This window comes from Ailuropoda melanoleuca, chromosome 2, assembly GCF_002007445.2.
Source record: "Ailuropoda melanoleuca isolate Jingjing chromosome 2, ASM200744v2, whole genome shotgun sequence".
Taxonomy (NCBI): domain Eukaryota; kingdom Metazoa; phylum Chordata; class Mammalia; order Carnivora; family Ursidae; genus Ailuropoda; species Ailuropoda melanoleuca.
In genome coordinates this window covers 83,165,138-83,184,927 of record NC_048219.1, presented here as the reverse complement: position 1 = coordinate 83,184,927, position 19,790 = coordinate 83,165,138, and the positions used below count along the sequence as shown (strand labels likewise).

General features: G+C 46.8%; 2 protein-coding genes across 3 annotated transcripts; one reads left to right on the top strand and one right to left on the bottom strand.

Moving 5' to 3' along the window:
• Positions 1 to 10,902, bottom strand: LOC117795776. The gene is made up of 5 exons (XM_034641766.1): positions 10,839 to 10,902; positions 10,204 to 10,469; positions 9,240 to 9,329; positions 2,781 to 2,870; positions 1 to 463 (listed from the first exon to the last, which is right to left on the bottom strand). The coding sequence occupies exons 1-5, from the start codon at positions 10,900 to 10,902 to the stop codon at positions 356 to 358; spliced, it is 618 nt and encodes a 205-aa protein (XP_034497657.1). The 3' UTR covers positions 1 to 355.
• On the top strand, positions 10,354 to 19,101 carry TRIM45 (tripartite motif containing 45). Of its 2 annotated transcripts, none has more exons than XR_004623396.1 (6): positions 10,354 to 11,388; positions 12,981 to 13,714; positions 15,055 to 15,132; positions 15,740 to 15,854; positions 17,406 to 17,532; positions 18,550 to 18,685. XR_004623396.1 is itself a non-coding variant. In XM_002923588.4 (6 exons), the coding sequence occupies exons 1-6, from the start codon at positions 10,901 to 10,903 to the stop codon at positions 18,696 to 18,698; spliced, it is 1,743 nt and encodes a 580-aa protein (XP_002923634.1). In that variant the 5' UTR covers positions 10,365 to 10,900; the 3' UTR covers positions 18,699 to 19,101. The 2 variants fall into 2 exon arrangements, 1 of the variants encoding a protein (XP_002923634.1); XM_002923588.4 differs by having other exon boundaries at positions 10,365 to 11,388; positions 15,003 to 15,132; positions 18,550 to 19,101.
• Positions 19,102 to 19,790: the final 689 nt, after the last annotated feature.

Genomic DNA, 19,790 nt, shown 5'->3' with positions numbered 1-19,790 from the left:
CCAATGTTCAGTTTTGATGTGAATCTAAAACTACTCTAAAAAATAGTCTGTATTTTAAAATATATATATCATTTCAACATGCAATCAATATAAAACATTGAGATATTTTACCTTCCTTTTGCATTACCAGTCTTTTAAAACCCGCATGTATTTTACACTTACACCGTTTCTAATTTGGATTAAGCACATTTCAAGTGCTCAAAAGCCACATGTTGGATGGCGCAAGTCTAGAGCAGTGGCAGCACCAACCCACGCTGGATACTTACATGATACTTACATTTGCTATGCAAATGCAGCTTCCAATCAAGCCTCTGAATCCACTTTCCACCGGGATTGCCTTGCTGATTGCTGCCTCTCAGCTCCTCTCACATAGACATTCAGGAGCATCCTCCCTACAAGCCCCTTCCCCCAGTCCAGCCCTCCAGACAGTATCACTCCAGAGATTTTCCTGATGGGACTCTGCCTAAAAGAGAGGCACTGAACACTGAAGAATATAAGGGATTTATCACACCAGAGTTTCCTGAAAACACCATGTACCCCTCATTACTAAAAAGAGAAAGAGCTTTCAGATCCTGCACACTGTGCAAAAAAAGAAAAAAAGAAAATGAGGAGTTTATTAAAATGCAGTGCAGATTTAAATGCTACCTAGAAAACAGGTACTTAAGAAAAAAAGAATTGCTGTCAATATAGAAATAAATAACTCGGCTTTGCCTCAATTGGTGGGGATTATACATATTTCTATGCAACTAGGAACATTATTTATTTCTATTTCTTAGACATATTCCTGGAACTAATGTATAGACTTCTCTATAAGCCATGATATATTATAATCTACTCATGCTATAAATGCTATTACCGAAATGTGGGTACACTTCAGCTCAGAAAAGTTAGCTGTCATTCGAATTAGAAAAGGCACTATATTAAATCATAGTCTGCTCTTTTATATTCATCATTTTCCGGTTCTGTCACTCAGAGAAGTGAGACAAAAAAGGCATTTATTTGCTTACCATTTTGAACAGCTCTTCCAAAAGAAGGAAAAAGAAAAAAAAAAGAAAGTGGCCCTGCACATTCCCACAGAATCCTGAGAAGAAAACTATGTGATATAACACAGGCTGCATACATATACGTTTTATTTATAGTCACAGAAATCACTATTAAATGCCCAGCTCCCATCTGAGTCCTCTTTGAAATACAGGAGGGAATTTTAAAGATTTTTTTTTTTTAATGTGACAGAGAGACAGCCAGCGAGAGAGGGAACACAGCAGGGGAGTGGAAGAGGAAGAAGCAGGCTCATAGCGGGNTTAATGTGACAGAGAGACAGCCAGCGAGAGAGGGAACACAGCAGGGGAGTGGGCGAGGAAGAAGCAGGCTCCCAGCGGAGGAGCCCGATGTGGGACTCGATTTCGGAACGCTGGGATCACACCCTGAGCCGAAGGCAGACGCTTAACGACTGCGCTACCCAGGCGCCCCAGGAGGGAATTTTAAAATAAAACAAATAAAATTGGTATTTGACTGTAAATAGTATTTTAAAATCAAGACTTCTACACGAAAAGTCAAAATATTTTCCAACATTATAGCTAAACGTTTTCAAATAGTTATCTTAATATAATTTAATAAAATTACATGATATCTGGGATTTGATTGAAAATATTCCAACAAATAAAAATGATAGCAAAAGTAAAAGTTCTGGAAATACCTGAAATAAAAATGATACTGAATGAGAGATATTTGGAGGTTCATTACACTCTCTCCACTGTGTTTAGCTTATATCTAATGTTTTCCAAATAAAAAAGTTCAAAATCGTTGGGGGTAAGTTTTAAAATATGTGGGTATCTTTATAACAAAAGAAACAGTTAACTGGTTATTTCTGACTTAGGGCGTGGCAGGGGAGATTTACTATTTATATACATTCTTTTAAATTAGTCACATGTTTTTATCAAACATTATTTCCTCAACAAAAAAAAATCTATATATACTCATATGTATACACACACATAACACACACACATTAGTGTTTTGTTAAATGTAGAGCATTCTACACTTTCCGAAGAAACTGGTTATGCATTTGGTCTGCACCTGATTAGTTGTGGGTCCTTAAGCAAGTTACTTCTGAGCCTTATTAAGAATAACATTTAAATGAGAAAATACATTTGAAAATACCCAGCACAGTGTCTGACACAATATAGGTGTTGATTCTTGGTTTAAACAATACTTAACACATAGGGAGAACTAGGCCCACCCCTAACATTTGAGGGGCCATGAGCAAAAGGAGAAAAAGAGTCATTTGCCCATATTGTTTTTCTCTTTCCACCCAATAGAGGACATCCCAACAAACTCCATCAAGCTCCACCACCCCCAACGGCTGTGCTTTGACCACTTCTGAGGCCAAAGTGGAGGGGGTGGAGCAGAATAATGTACTTAGTATTCCTTGTCCCCTGGGTAGGGATGTGACTGGAGAGGGGCCTGAGTAGGTCCTTCCAAGCAAAGAGCCCAGGGCAGGGGACACAGGTGCCTGGACTAAAAGCTGTACTGATTAGACACCAGGTGTTGTACTGAACCACTCAACAGGGTAGCAGTCAGAAGACATGGATCCATGCCCTAGTTCTTCCAGAAACTTCATGTGACCTCAGGCCATGTCTTTACCTAGCTGTGCCTCAATTTTCTCATATATCCATCTAATAAATATTTATTGGGCTCCAACTATGGGCCAGGCATGCATCTAGATGTCATGAATACACAGAGAATACAATAGACAATAATCCTTGCCTTCAAAGACTTACCATTCTGACAGGGAACAAGCTAAGAAGAGATCTGGGGCAACTGTATTCCAGACAAAGGGTCTCTTCTAAATCAAAGTTTTCAAGATTAACCTTGCAAGTTGTCATGTTCATTAAATACAAATAACAAAAGAAGCCAAAGGAAAAAAAAAACCAGCATAAGTTAAATTATAATGCAATATTATAAAGAGTACAAAACATGTCTTTTTTCTTTTTATTAGCTTTTTAAAATTTTTTTAAAGATTTTATTAATTTAAGAGAGAGAGGACGAGAGCAAGTGAGGGAGCAAGCACAAGTGGGGGGAGGGGCAGAGAGAGAGGGAGAAGCAGACTCCCCACTGAGCAGGGAGCCTGCTGCCAGCGGGGCTCCATCCCAGGACCCTAGGATCACGACCTGAGCTAAAGGCAGACACTCAACCAACTGAGCCACCCAGATGCCCCCCCCTTTTTTTAAATTTTTTTGAGTGTAGTTGACACATAACATTATGTTAGTTTCGGGTATACAACATAGTCATTTGACAAGTTTAACCATTAAGCTGTGCTCAGCCACAAGTGTAGCTACCATCTGTCACCACACAACACGATTACAATATCATTGACTACATTCCTTATGCTGTGCTTTTTATTTCTGCGACTTATTCCCTCCATGACTGGAAGCTTGTATCTCCCATGCCCCCCTTCACCCATTTTGTCTATCCCCCCACCCCCCACCCTTCTGGCAATCACCAGTTTGTTCTGTGTGTACAGGTGTGATTCTGCTTTTTGTTTGTTTATTCACTTAAAACATGCCTTTCAGTATCTGTTCTCTAATGCACCAGTATGAGTACTCCACAACTGCTGCTCTAATTTTAATCACAAGAATTATCACCATATGCGGTACAAAATCCAATCTCTAAATGTGCCATTTTCTTTATATTATTATCCAGTTTATGTATATTTTATGTGGAAGATAAATTTATATAAAAGATAATGTAATCACAGAGCATTTATCCACATTAATTTTTTAGAAAATACGTTAATATATCAGGCGCTTCATGAAAATTTATTTCAAAAAAGGTTAATAATGAGCTTTATTATTTGATAAACATAAAAAAGGAATTCACAGAAAAAGATGAATAAAGTGTGTAATAAAGTACAGTCTAAGAATAGCTTATATTTATGCCAAACCAATTAAGATTGGGTGCAGCTTGCTGACTATATCAGCTGGAATGTTCAGTGTCAGGGCAGAGAATCTGGTCAGGTAACTAACTAGGAGTCAAGTGAGAAGAGCTAGTAGATCTTAAAGAAAGAATTCTTTCTGAAAGGGTGGGTAGTTAAGTAATAATGGAACTTATGTCTCATTTAGTTCCAGTCTGATCTGAAAGAAGTTACAAAAGGAGAGCTCCAAAGCTCAGACCATTCTAGACATTTCATCCTACACCTTCTCAAGGTTGAAGAGTTGCCCATTTAACACAAAATATCAGTTCTAAGGAAATACTTATACTTGTTAGATCTCACAATTAGAAACATCTCAAGGTACAGTGAATTTCTAGATAAAATGCAAAGCTGCCATAATGCAATGCAACCAATTTTCTCTTGTCCATCTCAGTTCAAAATAAGCAAAAGAGAAGTGTGCACAGTCCAAGTTAAGTAGTCTAGCATTTTATTGAAGCTACTTCCACTAGATGGCACTAAAGACTCTTAGGAATCACGCTCTTAAAAAAAAAGTCTGGGTGGGGCAGTAAAAGAAATGAGATTGACAAGGCTGGCAGAGGTTGAGCTATGGGAAGCCCCTACTAGAAGGAGAGCTTCCATGAAAGGAGGAATTTTTGCTTGTTCTATACAATGATATCTCCTGGCACAACAGTCAAAAGCCCCTGCCCTCATGACTATTCTAGGGGGGAGCAAGACACAAAGGCATTCTGGGAAAACACGTTCCACGCGCTTAAAGAATATTTGACGAATAAATGAAGGTCCTGAAGAGCCACTGAAGATCACGATCGAAGTGGAGTTTCAGAAAGATCTCTGACAGGATTATAGGGAACGGATTGGAAAAAGGAACATCAGTTAGTAATCCAAACAAATTATGATAAGGACATGAACTAAAGCAGGAATAGTGGGGATGGAAGGGAGGGAGTAAATTCAGAAATACAATGCGGTTATTAACAGTAAAAAGAGCACCCATATCAAACATGGGCTAATGCTCTAGAAACACCACCTCCAAATCTCACAACAATCAAGAGAGGATGAAGATTTTTTNGATGCGGTTATTAACGAACAGTAAAAAGAGCACCCATATCAAACATGGGCTAATGCTCTAGAAACACCACCTCCAAATCTCACAACAATCAAGAGAGGATGAAGATTTTTTTAAGATAGGGCTGAGGTCCCTGGGAACTACCAATTTCCAGCTGGTTTAAGAGCCAGCTGGAAGAAGTCCTGCTCTCCAGAGAGAAGGAAAAGGCGTGGTTAGAGGAGCAGGAAGTGGAAGGAAAATGAAGAATAGTGTATGGCAATCAAGGGAGGAGAAAGTTTGTTGGTTTTGTTTTGTTTTGTTTTGTTTTGATTTATATGAGAGAGAGACTGGGGAGAGGGCCAGAGGGAGAAGCAGACACCCCGCTGAGCAGGGAGTCCAATGAGGGACCTGATCCTAGGACTCCAGGATCTTGACCTGGGCCGAAGGCAGTCACTTAACCAACTGAGCCACCTAGGCACCCAAGGAGGAGGAAGTTTTGAGAAGAAACTTATCAATGTCACAAGCCGGGGTGATGGGCCGGTTCAGTTGGGAGAGCCAGTTGGCATGAGTCTTGATTTCCAGGTCATGCGTTCCAGCCCCACAATGGGCATAGAACTTATTTAAAACAAAATAAAACCACAGCAAATTCTGTTCGATAACAACTGGATTTAACATGTAGGACATTACTGGGGACTTTGCAAAAAGCAATTTTCAGAGGAGTGGTGACAGCAAATCCAGTTTCCAGTGTTTAGGAGTAAAATGCGAGAAGAATTAGAGAAGCAAGTATAGACTATTCTTTTTAAGAGGCCAAGGGAAATCAGGAGCTAGAGAGGGGTGTAGGGTAGGGGACTTAAGCATGAGTATGAGTTGAAAGAAAAATCCACCAGAAAGCAAAGGATGAAGACAGAGGAGAGGGAAGAGGCAGAAGAGGCTGGGCTTCAGAGCGCAGATGCTAGGAGTAAGGCTTCTCCTTCCTTTGAAGTAAGGAAGCAGAGGGATGGTGAGTGAGAAAGAGGCGCAGTAGTGAAAGGTAAGTGACATATCTCTCTGGCTCACTTTCTATGTACTCACTCAGTCTCTGGTGGAGCTAATCGATCGCTAGGTCTAATCAAGAACTGCCTGATTTCTTCATGGGTCATCCTGCCTTCCCATCCTTCCTGCCTTTGGTACTTTCTCTATTTTGGGCACAAGAGTGGGCCGAAACTCTCTAGACACCTTGATGCACCTGATCGCTTTCATCAGTCCCATTCCTCTTATCCTGTGACTTCTGTACTTCCCTCTACTATTTGCTGCCTGGGGTCCCCAGAAAGATGAAGCAATATGTGAGCATGGAACAAAACACTGAACTGATTCTGGGAAAGGAGAATCCTTAACTAATGCTCTCCTGTGACCTCACCCCGTATCACCTACGGTCTGCACAGCCCACAAAACTCTTGGCTGCACGTAGTCCTGTTTATTCTCCTTTGTTTGCAAACATCATTCCCTGCCTCATCAATAACAAGCCTTTATTACAGGTCTACGGATTAGGCACTGGGTTGGTTGCTGGGTTTCTCATCTTCATACAGAGACAGTGTATACACAGATACCTGCACCCGTATACACATATGCATACATACAAACTAAATAAAAATGCTCAACACTACAATATAACACAACTGTAAAAACACTACAATATAACACAAACTGTAAAGAGAAAAAGAGCTACTGGAGCTCAAGTCTGGAGCCCTGAAGTAAAAGAGAGTTTCAAGGAGGTGGTGTAAAGCAGGCCTGACATCAAAGGAAGGGTAGGTTTAAATAATAAAGGAGGAAGGATTCTGCAGACAAACTGGCAAAAAAAAAAAGTGTGTTTGGCAATGTTTGGGGGATAGCTAAAAGGCCAGATTTTTATTGTATTAGGGAATCCAGATTTTATCCTATGGAGATAGGGAGCTCCTGAAACTTTCACAATGAAGCCTGCCTCGTACCATGTTTTTCCAATTAATTTGGGAAAAATTGTAGGATTGACGGGAAAAAAGAATGGGAGGAGAGGGATAATTCAGAGACTATTACAATATCTGAGGTGAGGGTGTAATACTACAGGTAAAGGTCCCGTATCATCCTAAAATTCTCAGTAAGATGTTGGCAGTAGGTATGGAAAGAAACTGGTACCTGCCTGGATATGGAAAAAGAGAAAGGAAGCCAAGAGCGCTATAAGGTTTCAAGCTGGAGAGAAGGAGGAATAATGATATCCTTGAGAGAATGAAACAGGAAAATTCAGAGAGCACAGTTGAGTGTGCAAAAGAGTTCAATGAAGTTTAACGTAGGTGGGTCTGAAGATTATGGGGACACATTTGGGTGCAGATTTAGAATAGATATTGTGACCAAAACTCAGGGGACAAAGTGTGTAGGAATCATCGGTGTAAGAGGGCACGTAGAGAGAAAAGGTAGGGTATAAGAAGGATAAAGGGGAACCAATGAGGAAGGAGAGTGTGAGACGCAGCCCAAGAGATCAGAAGGCCAGGAGAGTAGAGCATTTCAGAAGTCAAGAAGGAAGGAAGTCTGAAGGATGAGGAAGTATGTAACAATGGTGAATACTAAAGAGACTGTATATTGAGAAAAGGCCGGTGACTTGGTCACTTGTAATCTACGAGAGAAAAGTTTCAATAGGAAAGAGGAGTTGGAAGTTAGTTTACGTGAGGGAGGAAAAAAATGGGTGATGATGGTGATGAACACAGAAAGTGGGACTACTCTTTTGAGAAATATAGGGGTGAGAGTCACAAAATCAGTAAGTGGAAAGCCAGCTCAATCAAGGGAGGATTTGCTTCCCTCTTTAGGACTTGATCATAACTCTTGGCAGAAATAACATGCTAATAAAGGAGTGATTGAAAATGTAGGAGCAACAAGGTTTTGAAGAGCCAGGAGAGGCTGGAATAAAGAGCAAAGGTGTTGAGGAACAGAAGAAAGGCAGTCAGGATGGGTATGGGAGGTGTGACAAACCATAGATTGGGGGGAGGGAATAAGGGAGAGGGCAGAAGGAGAGCCCCAACAGCCAGACTCGATCTCACAACCTTGAGATCATGACCTGAGCCAAAATCAAGAGTCAGACGCTTAACCCACTGAGCCACCTAGGCACCCTGATAAACCATAGATTTTTAGGGTAGAAAGTGAGGGAGTTCTCCAGATAGTCTTGCTTTTCTCACTCAATTAAAGGCAGTTACCTGCTGAGTATATAAGGGATTAGATGCTTAAGAGGCTAAGAAAGGAAAGGGAGGTTAGGGTCAAATCTTAAACATGGCATCATAGGACAGGAGTTCAAGTCTCAGATGTGTTACCCTGGGCTGGCCACCAGACCTCTCTGAGACTCTGTTTCCTCACAGAGTAGTTAGAAGATTAAGTGAAATAATGCACATGTAAATTATAAAGCACTTCTTAAACAAGAGAAGCTTGGAACACCTACCATGGGAAATGTGATAGAGCATGAATAAGAGATGGAGCAAAGCATCACGGAGTATCAGGTGAAGTTCAGAGCAAGAATATATAGCAAACGCAAGTTGCACGGTTTTTGTGACTTACTCCAGCACACCAGAGTGTAACACGCAGATTTGGAGTCGGAGTAGGTGAGGAGAAGGAGAAGCTGAAGAAATCTAGGTAAGGACCATTTTAAGACCTTTGTAGACATATTTATTTTCAGAAATCACATGTAATTTTCATATGAAAGTGGCATTTTGAGGGCGCCTGGGTGACTCAGCCAGCTGGGCGGACAACTCTTGACTTCACCTGGGGTACTGATCTCCCAGCCATGATCTCTGGGTCCGGGGATTGAGCCCCACGTTGGGGTCTGCGCTTGGTGGGGAGTCGGTTTCAGGATTCTCTCTCCCTTTTCCTCTGCCCCTCACCCCAGCCTGCTTATGCATGTTCTCTCTCATAAATAAATAAATCTTAAAAATAAATTGTAAAAAGTGGCATTTGATTCATTGACGTGTTATATTTTGGAAATGGCCAAATATTTCAATTTCTAAAAATTTTTATAGTTTTCATATTTTAGAGTCAAGTTCTATTTTGTTTTGTGTTTCAGATTTCCCTATTTTTTGTAAGCTTAGGCTCCAGGCACTGTGCCTATGGCATGAGCTGAGTAATGGAGCTATCAATGAAACAGCTGCCTGTTGGGTCCCAATCAAGTAGGGAAGGTGATAAAAATCAGGCGTACTAGATAGGCTTAAGCAACCGCAAATCAGAGGAACCGTGGAGGGTAAGGAGCTGGAGTGTTACCATTTCTGGAAACTGCGGAGTTACAGGTCCCAGATCCCAGGTGTGGCAAAGCCCCCACAGGGCCGAATCAGGAGGCTCCTGGTAAGGATACTTAGAGAAGGAGACAAAGAAACTGTCAAGGCTGCCCGACGCGTCCATCTTCCCCATCAGTTTGTGAGCCCACAAAGGGTTCATCCCTCTTTGACATCCTCCACTCTCCCACTGTGACCAGTCACGGGCCCTCCCCCATGATCAAAACGGCGGGACAAACGTGCTCCGTTTCTGGTATACAGAAGTGTAAAATTCCGGGTGACAAATCCTTAAGCCCTCAGGTCTTCCGCGCCCCTGGCCCCGAAGGCAACCAACGGCTTCTCCAGCCCCAGCGAACCGCGAGCCGAGCTCCCCAACGGCCAGCCCTCGGTTCAACGGTCATCCAGACGGATCCCCAGAACCAGGGCCTCAGGGCCCTTAGCCCCGGGAAACGAAACTCTTGTAGCCGGAAGGCTAGGCCTGAGGGATTCCTGAACTAAAATAAGCTGGGGAGGCCCAGAGGGGAACTCGAGGGCTCACACCGGCTGAGCAGAAACTGCCGTGGTCACGTCCGAAGCCTCCGGGACGAGGAAGACGCCTCGTTCTACAACTCCCAGCAAGCTGTGCGCTGAGCTCGGGGCCCACTGACAGCGCCACCCACCAATGGGAAGGCCCAGTCTGCGTTCGTGGGCCCAATCCGAGGGCGCAAAGGAGGTCGTCCCCCGGGCGTGTCAGCGCGGCTTTTTAAGGGGTCCTCTGGCCTCTCTGGTCGCTACAGCGATAGAGAGACAGTCCCCGTAAAAGGGTGACGCTGGCTATACTATGCCGCTCACTCCCAGCCTCGCTCTTTTCCTCCCCTCGGCCCGAGCCCCCCCGGCCACCCGAGCCCCGGCCCCTAGTTTGGTCCCTCCCCTCCCCGTCGGAGTGGACTGGAGAGGATGCAGAGTTTCCGAACCTTATTGGATGCTGTTGGTGTCACTCTGTTGGGAGGCGGGGTCCCCAGCGGCGAGGGCCTCCCTTCTCGGACGGTGATTGGACTCCCCGGAGTAGACCTGGACTGGGATTGGTGCGAGGAGGGGCCAGAGCCTTCGGGCACCTTGGGCAGCGGTGTTGGGGAGGCGGCGGCCAGCGAGGAGTCGGCGGGACTCACAGCTTCCTTGCCCGCCGTGTGCCGTCCGCGCAGGGCCCGGTCGAGGGAAAAAGCAGGAGGCCCCCCCCCACCTCATCACGCGAGGCGGGGGTGGCGCTTGTCGGGTGTCGGGCGCGGAGCCAGTGGGGCGGGCGGCGGGAGGGGGGGGTGGTAGTGGAGGGAGTGAGAGGTGCGGGGTTCCAGGAGTTGGCGGCGGCAGGACCAGCTCAAGACTTAGACCTGGAAGCGCTTGCGGGGAGGAGGACTTGGGGGGCACAGGAGGGCGTGGGCGCGTCTGGTATGGGATGCCATGGAAAGGAGGGGGCCCTCCTAGGTAGATCTGTGGGTGGTTCCTTTGACGACTCCTCTTCTACCATTTTGCCCTTTCAGTTGTCGAAGAGAGAGTCCCCATGGTCTCTGCTCAAATTCTGGAAACTTTCTCTTTGGGTGGGCTTAATCACCTACTACTTCATTATAGAGCTGCCCGTCGCCTTTTCTGATACTGGGCACAAACGTGGGGAACATGTCAGAAAAGAGGAAGCCGCTGTTTGGCTTCGTGGGCAAACTCCCCAGTGGGACCGCACTTGGGAACTCAGGCAAGACTCGCTGCCCTTTGTGCATGGGGCTTTTCAAAGCCCCCAGGCTCTTGCCTTGTTTGCACACAGTTTGCACCACGTGTCTGGAGCAGCTGGAACCCTTCTCAGTAGTGGACATCAGAGGGGGAGACTCTGACACAAGCTCTGAGGGGTCAATATTCCAGGAACTCAAGCCACCCAGTCTGCAGCCGCAGATCGGCATCCTCTGTCCGGTATGTGATGCTCAGGTGGACCTGCCCATGGGTGGAGTGAAGGCTTTAACCATAGACCACCTGGCCATGAATGATGTGATGCTGGAGAGTCTTCATGGGGAAGGCCAGGGCCTGGTGTGTGACCTGTGCAGCGACAGAGAAGTGGAGAAGAGATGTCAGACCTGCAAAGCCAATCTCTGCCACTTCTGCTGCCAGGCTCACAGGTACAGATGGGATACCCCACCTGGCGTAGCTTAAGAGGAGAATGCAGAGAGGTGTCAAGCCAGAAGTCCTTAGTGAGCAGATGGGAAGGAAAGCTCTCTTGAATGCCACGTAAAGTCAAAGAGCAGTATACGCTGTGATACATACTTTAGAATTCTGCAGCCTTACAGAATAACCCTAGTAATAATAGAAGCAAAGGTTTGCAAAGTCCTTTTCAGTTTGCAAAGTACATTCACAGTTTCCTTGGGTCATCAGTCGTTTGTATAGTGAATAATTATAGTGGGTGCCGGATAAACAGAGAAGAATGAATATAATAGCATAGCCCCTGGCCTCGATCTCATTTGATGCCTTGCAACTCTTATAGAAAAGCAGGCACTGTTTTCACTCCCATTTACTATTTGAGGAAACTGAAGCTCAGCAAAATGTGATTTGCCAAAGTCCCACAGCTGGTAAGTAGCATATAACAGAACCCAGTTTTAAATCCAGGTCTTCTGAACACGTTCTGTGCTCTTTCTAGTAATCCATGCTGCCTTCCCAGTATAAGGTGCTGGAAGCCTTTGCCTTGTACCCTAGAGTGACTCTGGAGTTTGGTGAGGTGGGCCGATAAGTGCTCGTTGGGGTGCAGATTTATGTCTTTAATGGCATTTGGTGAATAGCTGGTCACATGAATCATTCTTTGTTCCTTCTCCACTCCCTCCCCCATTACAGGACATCAGAATATAAAATAGCCAAGATTCTAGAATTAGCTTAAAATAGTTTTTAAATTTTGCCTTCCATTTGTTTTCTGGTCTCACCAACAGAGCAAGTTAGTAGTCTTCAGTCTTCCTATTTTTAACTTGTAATTATGACAGCCTTGCTGCCAGCTAAACAGCTGACCCTGTTTTCCCTACAGTCACTCTTCTGGTGCCAGAGTAGGTATGCAAGCTCCGAGCTGATACCATGCTGACTTTCCACAGTCATTGGGTTTCCTGGGGATTTCCCTGAATCTCTAGAGGGCTACAGAAAAGAGGAATTAAAAAGAGAACTGTGGCTTTACTGACCATTGATTTCAGCCTTTCTAATAATGCCGATGACTCTTGGGGAAAATTCTAGCTTGCTGCTTTGGGTGATGGAGGCATTGGCCAAAATCTCAAGTGAAAGTGGAGGGAGACTCTCTGTTGAGGCCAACTAAACACTTTTTAATTGCCGGGGGTTATTGCTATGCCACATGGCACTGGTGCTGGGTTCCCACCATGCTCTCACCTTTAGCTTGCTGAAGGAGTAGGCCGTGGCTCTTGTCTCAACTTGCCGAACTAACTCTTCAGAGAAAGTTCCAGGCCGTAGCCTTAGTGTTGCAACCTTTGGCAAAGTCCCGTCCCAGGCCAGAGAGCTGTAGTATACTATCATTTTGTTCAAGTAGGTTTCCAGTAGGTGTTACTCCCTCCCCGTACAGATGAGGAGGAAGTGAATCCAAGAGGATTGCATGGTTAAGAGGTCAGAGCAAGGGACTGAACGCAGATCAACATGTTTGACTTCTGAGCCACGCTCTAAAAACTTTCAGACTGTTTCCTAACTGAATCGTCCCCTAATTTCCTGTCCCTGACTCGGTCCCTAGGCGGCAGAAGAAAACGACTTACCATACGATGGTGGACCTAAAAGACTTGAAAGGCTACAGCAGGATCGGGAAGCCCATTCTGTGTCCCGCGCACCCTGCAGAGGAGCTGAGGCTGTTCTGCGAGCTCTGCGACCGGCCCGTGTGCCGGGACTGCGTGGTGGGGGAGCACCGTGAGCACCCCTGTGACTTCACGAGCAATGTGATCCACAAGCATGGGGACTCGGTGCGAGAGCTCCTCAAAGGCACCCAGCCCCATGTGGAGGCGCTGGAGGAAGCCCTCGCACAGATCAAAGGGCTGAGCAGTGCCCTCCAGGAGCGGGTGGAGGCTGTGGCGGCCGACGTGCGAACGTTCTCTGAGGGCTACATCAAGGCCATTGAGGAGCATCGGGACAAGCTGCTGAAGCAGCTGGAAGACATACGGGTCCAGAAGGAAAACTCCCTGCAGCTGCAGAAGGCCCAGCTAGAGCAGCTGCTGGCAGACATGCGGACTGGCGTGGAGTTCACGGAGCACCTGCTGACCAGTGGCTCAGACTTGGAGATCCTCATCACCAAGGGGGTGGTAGTAGAACGGCTCACAAAGCTGAACAAAGTCGAATATAATGTCCATCCTGGAGTAAACGATAAGATATGCTTCTCTCCTCAGCAGAAAGCAGGCCGGTGCCATGGCTATGAAGTTTATGGGGCCATCAATACCAAAGAGGTCGATCCAGCCAAATGTGTCCTCCAAGGAGAAGGTAGGAAGGCATTTCCCGCTGGCCTCGAGAGGACAGTGGATGGGGACTTGGTGTTTAAAGAGGTGTGGCTTTCTCAGCTGGGGCCTTCATTCAGCTAGGAAGTTTCCTACCAACCAGTTTACCAAGGGAGGGAGCCATACTGATCTAAAGGACAGTGACCCCTCCCTCGCCCTTTCTTTCTGTTTCATTCTGACCAGGGTACAGTTAGTATCCCATATGGGGGTGAGGCTTGACCCTTTTCCAGTTGAGCAAAGTAGTAACTAGCAAGGACCTCATGGAGCGTGCTGTTTCTATCAGATGATAGAACAGAGACAGTGCGCAAAGACAATAGCAGGATAGGCCGGGGTGAAATCCTGCCTGCCTGGAGAGGAGCGTGTCAGGGCCCCAGACGGCTTGGGTCAAGTCCCGAAGAGAGCTTCAGAGGAGTGAGGAAGACAAGGTTAGAGCAAACTTTCTTCTGTGCCCTTCTTGGTTTATGTAAGCCACATCTTGACATTTAAAAGATTATGGTAGGCATTTCATTCAGTAGGGGGAGAAACAATTTCCTCTGACCCTTCTTTTCCTGAAGGAGGCAGTTATTCAAAGATAGGTCAGAGATCAGTCCTGATGGGCAGACTGTACCGTAGAGGCAACCTGACTCTGGCACGGGAGTTCTTAACCTCTTGGAGGTCATAGAGCCCTTTGAGAATGATCTCTCCCCAGGAAACATCTGCTAATTTGGGCACACCACTTCAGGAGATTCTCTGGCCCCCCTCATAAGCCTCTCCAGAGACCACGTGATAGTTCATGAGCCCCAAGTTAAGAAGCCCTGTTGTGTTTGCTGGCTCCAAGGCTGCACCTGACTATTTCCCTAGCAGCTTGGCTCAAGTCCAGGCTGAGCAGCTCTACCCCCTGCCCATTCCAGCATGATCTGCAGCTCAGAGAGGATAGATTTGGCCTTACGAGCCTCCCTCACAGGGTCTAGAGGATTTCTGCTCTGAATACGTAGGTCTATCCTAAGTATTTTCAAAGCTCCCTTAGGACTGCAGTTAAGGTTCAGGATCCTGTGTGATCCAAGAGCAGCAAGTGGCTGAGAGACGGCCAGGCTCCCTGAAGGAACTCCCAAAAGGTATGCTCTGGGGGTCAGAGCGGAAAGAGAAGAGAAAGGGAGCAGGGCAGTTACGGTAAACAGGAAGCACGACCTTTTGTTCTAAAGAGAAGCAGCAAGGTGGTGTCTGATCTGGGGTTGCAGTCACGGTGGCAGCTGGCCTTTGAGGCGAGAGAGGACTGAGTGTTTTATCTTCTGCAGATCTCCACCGAGCCCGGGAGAAACAGACAGCCTCTTTCACTCTGCTGTGTAGGGATGCGGCAGGAGAGAGCATGGGCCGGGGAGGGGACAGCGTGCAAGTCGCGGTCATCCCTAAAGATAAGAAAGACAGGTGTGTATTTCACAGGCAGGTGTCAAGGGTAATAAGCGGTGATGAAACTGGACACTTGAGGCCCCTTTGCAGCTGGGGAGGTGTACCTGCAGTAGTTACAGCCTACCCCCCGCCCCCCAGATGCTATTAAAAAATGTGATATGCCCAGTTGGAGCAGATGTGTTTTCTTGTCCCGGTTTCATGCCAATACTCCACTCTCTCCCAAAGGTCTGCTCTGCCCCTCAGCTTGTCTGAAAAACACTCTATGTTCGACCGAATGGGCCCCTCTCAAAATTCAGCCCCACTTTGCTACTCCCTTGGGCTGGGAGTATATTCATGTGTCTCTGGAGCCAGAGGAGGGAGGAGAGTGGGAGGGTACAGCAAGCCCATCAAAGAGAACACAGTAACGCTTTCAAGGGATTCCTCGGTACGTCAGATTAAGTCAGCATTTTCGTTGCTTCCCTTCTGTTGTAAAATTAATTTCCAAGACCAATGGAAGGAGCATTCTGCTCGGGGTACATTTCAAATGAATGTTGGGTAGAATGGTGTAAGGCTCACACCTCAAGTGGTGGGCGGCTGCAGCAGGCCTGTGAGAATGAGTGTTTTTTTGAACCCCATGTGCATTCAGTCCAGTCAGAACGCTGGTGCAAGATAACAAGGATGGGACATACTACGTCTCCTATACCCCCAAGGAGCCTGGTGTCTACACCGTGTTGGTCTGCATCAAGGAGCAGCACGTGCAGGTGAGTAGGACCTGGGCCTGTCCTCCCTGGCTTCCTTTCTTCCTGCTTCCTCTGGCGTCTGCCATCTCAGGATGCGGACACATGCTCGTGGGATCAGCTGTACAGAGGGATTGAACAGGGTCCTCTTTCTTCCTTCTCTTCTCTTCAGAAATGGCCTAGATTTTGCTGGTGACCTTAAGAACTCTGTGCCTATTCCTCCCCACCCCCCCCGGCATTTGGGCTTGTATTTTATCCTTTTCCCCGTTGGAGAATTCTTAATTTGGAAAAGATACCTTCATCCCAGGAGGCAATGAGCCAGGGGACAAGCGTACACATTCAAGCACTATCTTCTAGCTCGGGATTGTTCAGACTGTGACCAGACGGACTGGAACTTGCTGGAACACAATTTGGGAGAGTTATACCCTCTCCCCTCAACCGACCAGTCATGTATCTGCCTGACCGTCTGTGCTTGTAACTCTTTTGCCTGTTTCCATATGTGCTTAGCTCTTACCAGGGTTTCTGCACCACCTCGCCAGATAAGCATAACACTTTCTAGTTTAGAGATTGTGAATTTTTTGAAATCAGGCAATACTCAGCAGGTCCGACGGAATCTCGAGTGGTCACAGGTTTTCCCCAACCAGAAAGCAGCATTGACAGGGACGATAAAACACCGTAGTGTCATGATGTCTTGGGCTTGTGGTGTGGGCAGAAAGGGAGAGGGAGACCGCTGTTCAACAGCCGCTTACTGCCTGTGTAATCACATTGGCCAGAGTGGGCTACGTCCCTCTGCATACATTCTTAGGCCTTTCTTCCAAGCCCTTCAGGCCTAGGGATCATGGTGCAATTGGACTGAGAAGCAAACGTGCTGAAGTACAGGTCCCTGTAGAGCAAAACCAGAATTTGAACCCATGTCTGTGAACTCCAAGTTGTTTTTAAAATAGATCGTAAACTGTTGAGGAGAGATCGAACACTTGAGAAGCTTCTAAGGTGCCAGACTCTCTGGTTTGTGCTTCTACAGACTGCGTGCTTCTCAGTGGGGACAACTTACTAAATACTGACTGTCAGACGTAGGACAGAAAGAGGAGAACGGAAGTTCTCCCTGTATCCTCAGGGGCCGAGACTGAGTAGATGGGGAAACGGATACTTCCAGGATGGAGGGGCGGGAGGAAGGGAGCGAGGCTCAGTATGTGAGGGGAGGAGGTGTGTGACTGAGACACTGGAGAAAGAACCACGGGACGGCCTAGCCTGGTGGTCGCGGCACTCCACTAACGAGCCCCGATACTCCACCAGAGCGGAGAAGGTAACGACACCAGTGACACAAAACACAGCTTGGGTTTATCTGTGTATCAGGCAGGCTCCGCACGGATTCCTTGACTCGCATGCATTTGTATCTGGCAGCACACAGCTGAGCGCCCAGCTAGTCACTGTCCCCTCGTCCGTTTCCTTCCTGCTGTCCTCGTCCCTCCGGGGCCAGGCCCTGTGACTGACACTGCGTCTAAGCACATGGGCTGCCCCGCACATCCCTGTTGACTCACAAGGGGCTGTTCTTTGCTCTTGGTCTGAACCCTGAAGGGCTCGCCATTCACCGTGACCGTGAGGAAAAGGCATCGGCCACACCCAGGCGTGTTTCACTGCTGCACGTTCTGCTCCAGCGGAGGCCAGAAGACTGCTCGCTGTGCCTGTGGGGGCACCATGCCAGGTGAGGAGGAACACTCTCGAACGTCCTTACCCGCCGGGCCGGTCTCCCAGCAGTGGGCTCAGCTACCGCACAGCCACTAGCTTTAGGAGATTCAGACCTCACCGTGCTTTCTAGGAATATAATCCGTGCATATCAATGCGCCACAGTTCTAAAACTTTCACTTAAAGCTTCTTTGTTCTGAAAAGTGAAATAGTAAGCTTAAATGCTCTGAGTTCTTCTAGTTTTGATCCAGTTCACCAGTCTCATGAGCCCTGCACTTCTCCCTGGCATGCTCGATTTCCAGCTATACCCTTTCCAACAGCCTGGCAGTGTAAAAAATATCTGAACCCACTCCGTTCCTTTTAAAACCTTAAAGAAATACCAAGCAAGTCAGGGATGGGAAACTGGGTGATTAAATCAGTTGACCAGGTCTGGCTCTTTTCTTGGGGGAAGGAGGGTCAACTCAGGCAAGAGATCTAATTTTTTTTTTTTTTTTAAGTAGGCTCCACGCCCAGTATGGAGCCCAATGCCGGGCTTGAACTCACAAGCCTGAGATCAAGACATGAGCTGAGATGGACTCGGACGCTTAACCGACTGAGCCACCCAAGCGCCCCTCTAATTATTTTTTAAAATGTATTCTGTTGTGTCCTTATTCTAATGGTGGGCCCTAAGATAGGCTTGTGCACCCTTTTTCATAACCGCTTTAGGAACTTCCTTCTTTATTTCAACCACTCTTCCCATCTCTTTTATTTCAATTATTTTATAGTTTAAACCCAAACTGGTTCATCTCCTTGAGTTAGCAGAATGTTAAAGCAATGCTCTTCTTAGAACTTTAACGAACCTTAACTGATTGGCCGTCTTCAGTCCTTGGGAATCCCCCTCCTACAGAGGCTCCAGATAGCTTGTTTCCCTCGCCAGGTTTTTATTATATGTTTTCACATCCATGAGTGTAAATGTTGCCAGAAACGTGAGTTTCCACGGTAAACTGCTGGACTTCACTCTAATGGTTGTCTTCTGTCTCCTCTTGGTACCACACAGGTGGGTACCTGGGCTGCGGCCACGGGCACAAAGGCCACCCAGGTCGCCCGCACTGGTCATGCTGTGGGAAGTTTGCCGAGAAGTCGGAATGCACGTGGACCGGTGGGCAGAACACACCAAGGAGTCTCCTCCGGACCGTGGCTCTCTGACGCCTTCCTGGGTACATGGTCAGCCCGTTAGTGCTGCAGCCAGTGCAACTTGCAGTTACCGGAGGACCCCGGAGCTTGATTAATTCTGAAGAAACTGATAGAATTAAAGACGAAGTGCCTTATCTCATACTCTCGAGTTCCAGTCCTTTCTTGTGAGTTACTCACTGATGGTATGTACGGACGGTTGAGCACAAGAGACCACATTTCTCTTCATGACGGTTGGCAGTGATCATTCTACACCGAGGCTCCCTTCTCTTGTGGAAGAACAGAGCCATTTACACCGTTGGAACTCAGCGATCCCAGGGGGGGTTTCGTTCCTGACTTTTGGATATGTAACTCATTTATTTCTCCCTGAGCCATGTTTGCTATTTCCCTGAAAGAATTAAAACTGCCTTTCATCACGTCTGCTTTTTGCTAGCACACTTTAAATAGATTATAATGGGATCTTGCTGTTTCAGTGGGGGTCCCTGGCTTCACCCCTAGGCCACGTTCAGCTCCTACTCGTCAGCCTAGGTTACTATTTGGTCAAGGGCATACAAGTAGTAAGTTAAATAAAGGGGAACAGTGTTGAAATACCACCTCAGAAATCTGTTACAGTTCTACTCTTGCCAGGCAATCTAGACACTTTCATCCTCCTCACATCTCCCAACCCTCTGTTATTTAGAGGAGTCTTCACTTCTGCCTGTAAAGCTAGGAAGTTCGCTAGAAGCTTGGAGTCCTAGAGCGTGCCTGCTTAGCTGTCAGAGCCTGAGGAGAACTCGGGGCGAGGAGGCGCGCAGTGCTCGTGCCTCGTCCCTGCCAACTGCTTCACTGTATGTACTTGGCCTGTTCTGGGATCTTGATTTCAGCGTGTATTAGACATAATGACTGAAATCTGCTTTGCAAGAGCCGTTAAGAAGCAGGTGGCTCATTGGAGCAGTGAATTGGGTCAGGCAAAGGAAGTGAAGTAAGCAGACGAAACACACGGACTGTCAGGTCATCGTGGGCTACGTTTATTTCCTCCTTGGCGCTGATAGATGTGAGCTACATCATAGCCATAAATCCTAACATATTCACTGGATTCTCACCCTTTCTTGGGAGGATTCCCTTCGG

Excerpts from the sequence above, each read along its gene's own strand:
- TRIM45 (XM_002923588.4), top strand. The coding sequence starts at position 10,901 with ATGTCAGAAAAGAGGAAGCCGCTGTTTGGCTTCGTGGGCAAACTCCCC. Across the intron at positions 11,389-12,980 it reads TTCTGCTGCCAGGCTCACAG|GCGGCAGAAGAAAACGACTT; the intron begins GTACAGATGGGA and ends CTCGGTCCCTAG. Across the intron at positions 13,715-15,002 it reads ATGTGTCCTCCAAGGAGAAG|ATCTCCACCGAGCCCGGGAG; the intron begins GTAGGAAGGCAT and ends TATCTTCTGCAG.
- LOC117795776 (XM_034641766.1), bottom strand. The coding sequence starts at position 10,902 with ATGTTCCCCACGTTTGTGCCCAGTATCAGAAAAGGCGACGGGCAGCTC. Across the intron at positions 2,871-9,239 it reads CTCCGCAGTTTCCAGAAATG|GTTAATCTTGAAAACTTTGA; the intron begins GTAACACTCCAG and ends ACAACTTGCAAG. Across the intron at positions 464-2,780 it reads GCTTGTTCCCTGTCAGAATG|GCAGAGTCCCATCAGGAAAA; the intron begins GTAAGTCTTTGA and ends CCTCTCTTTTAG.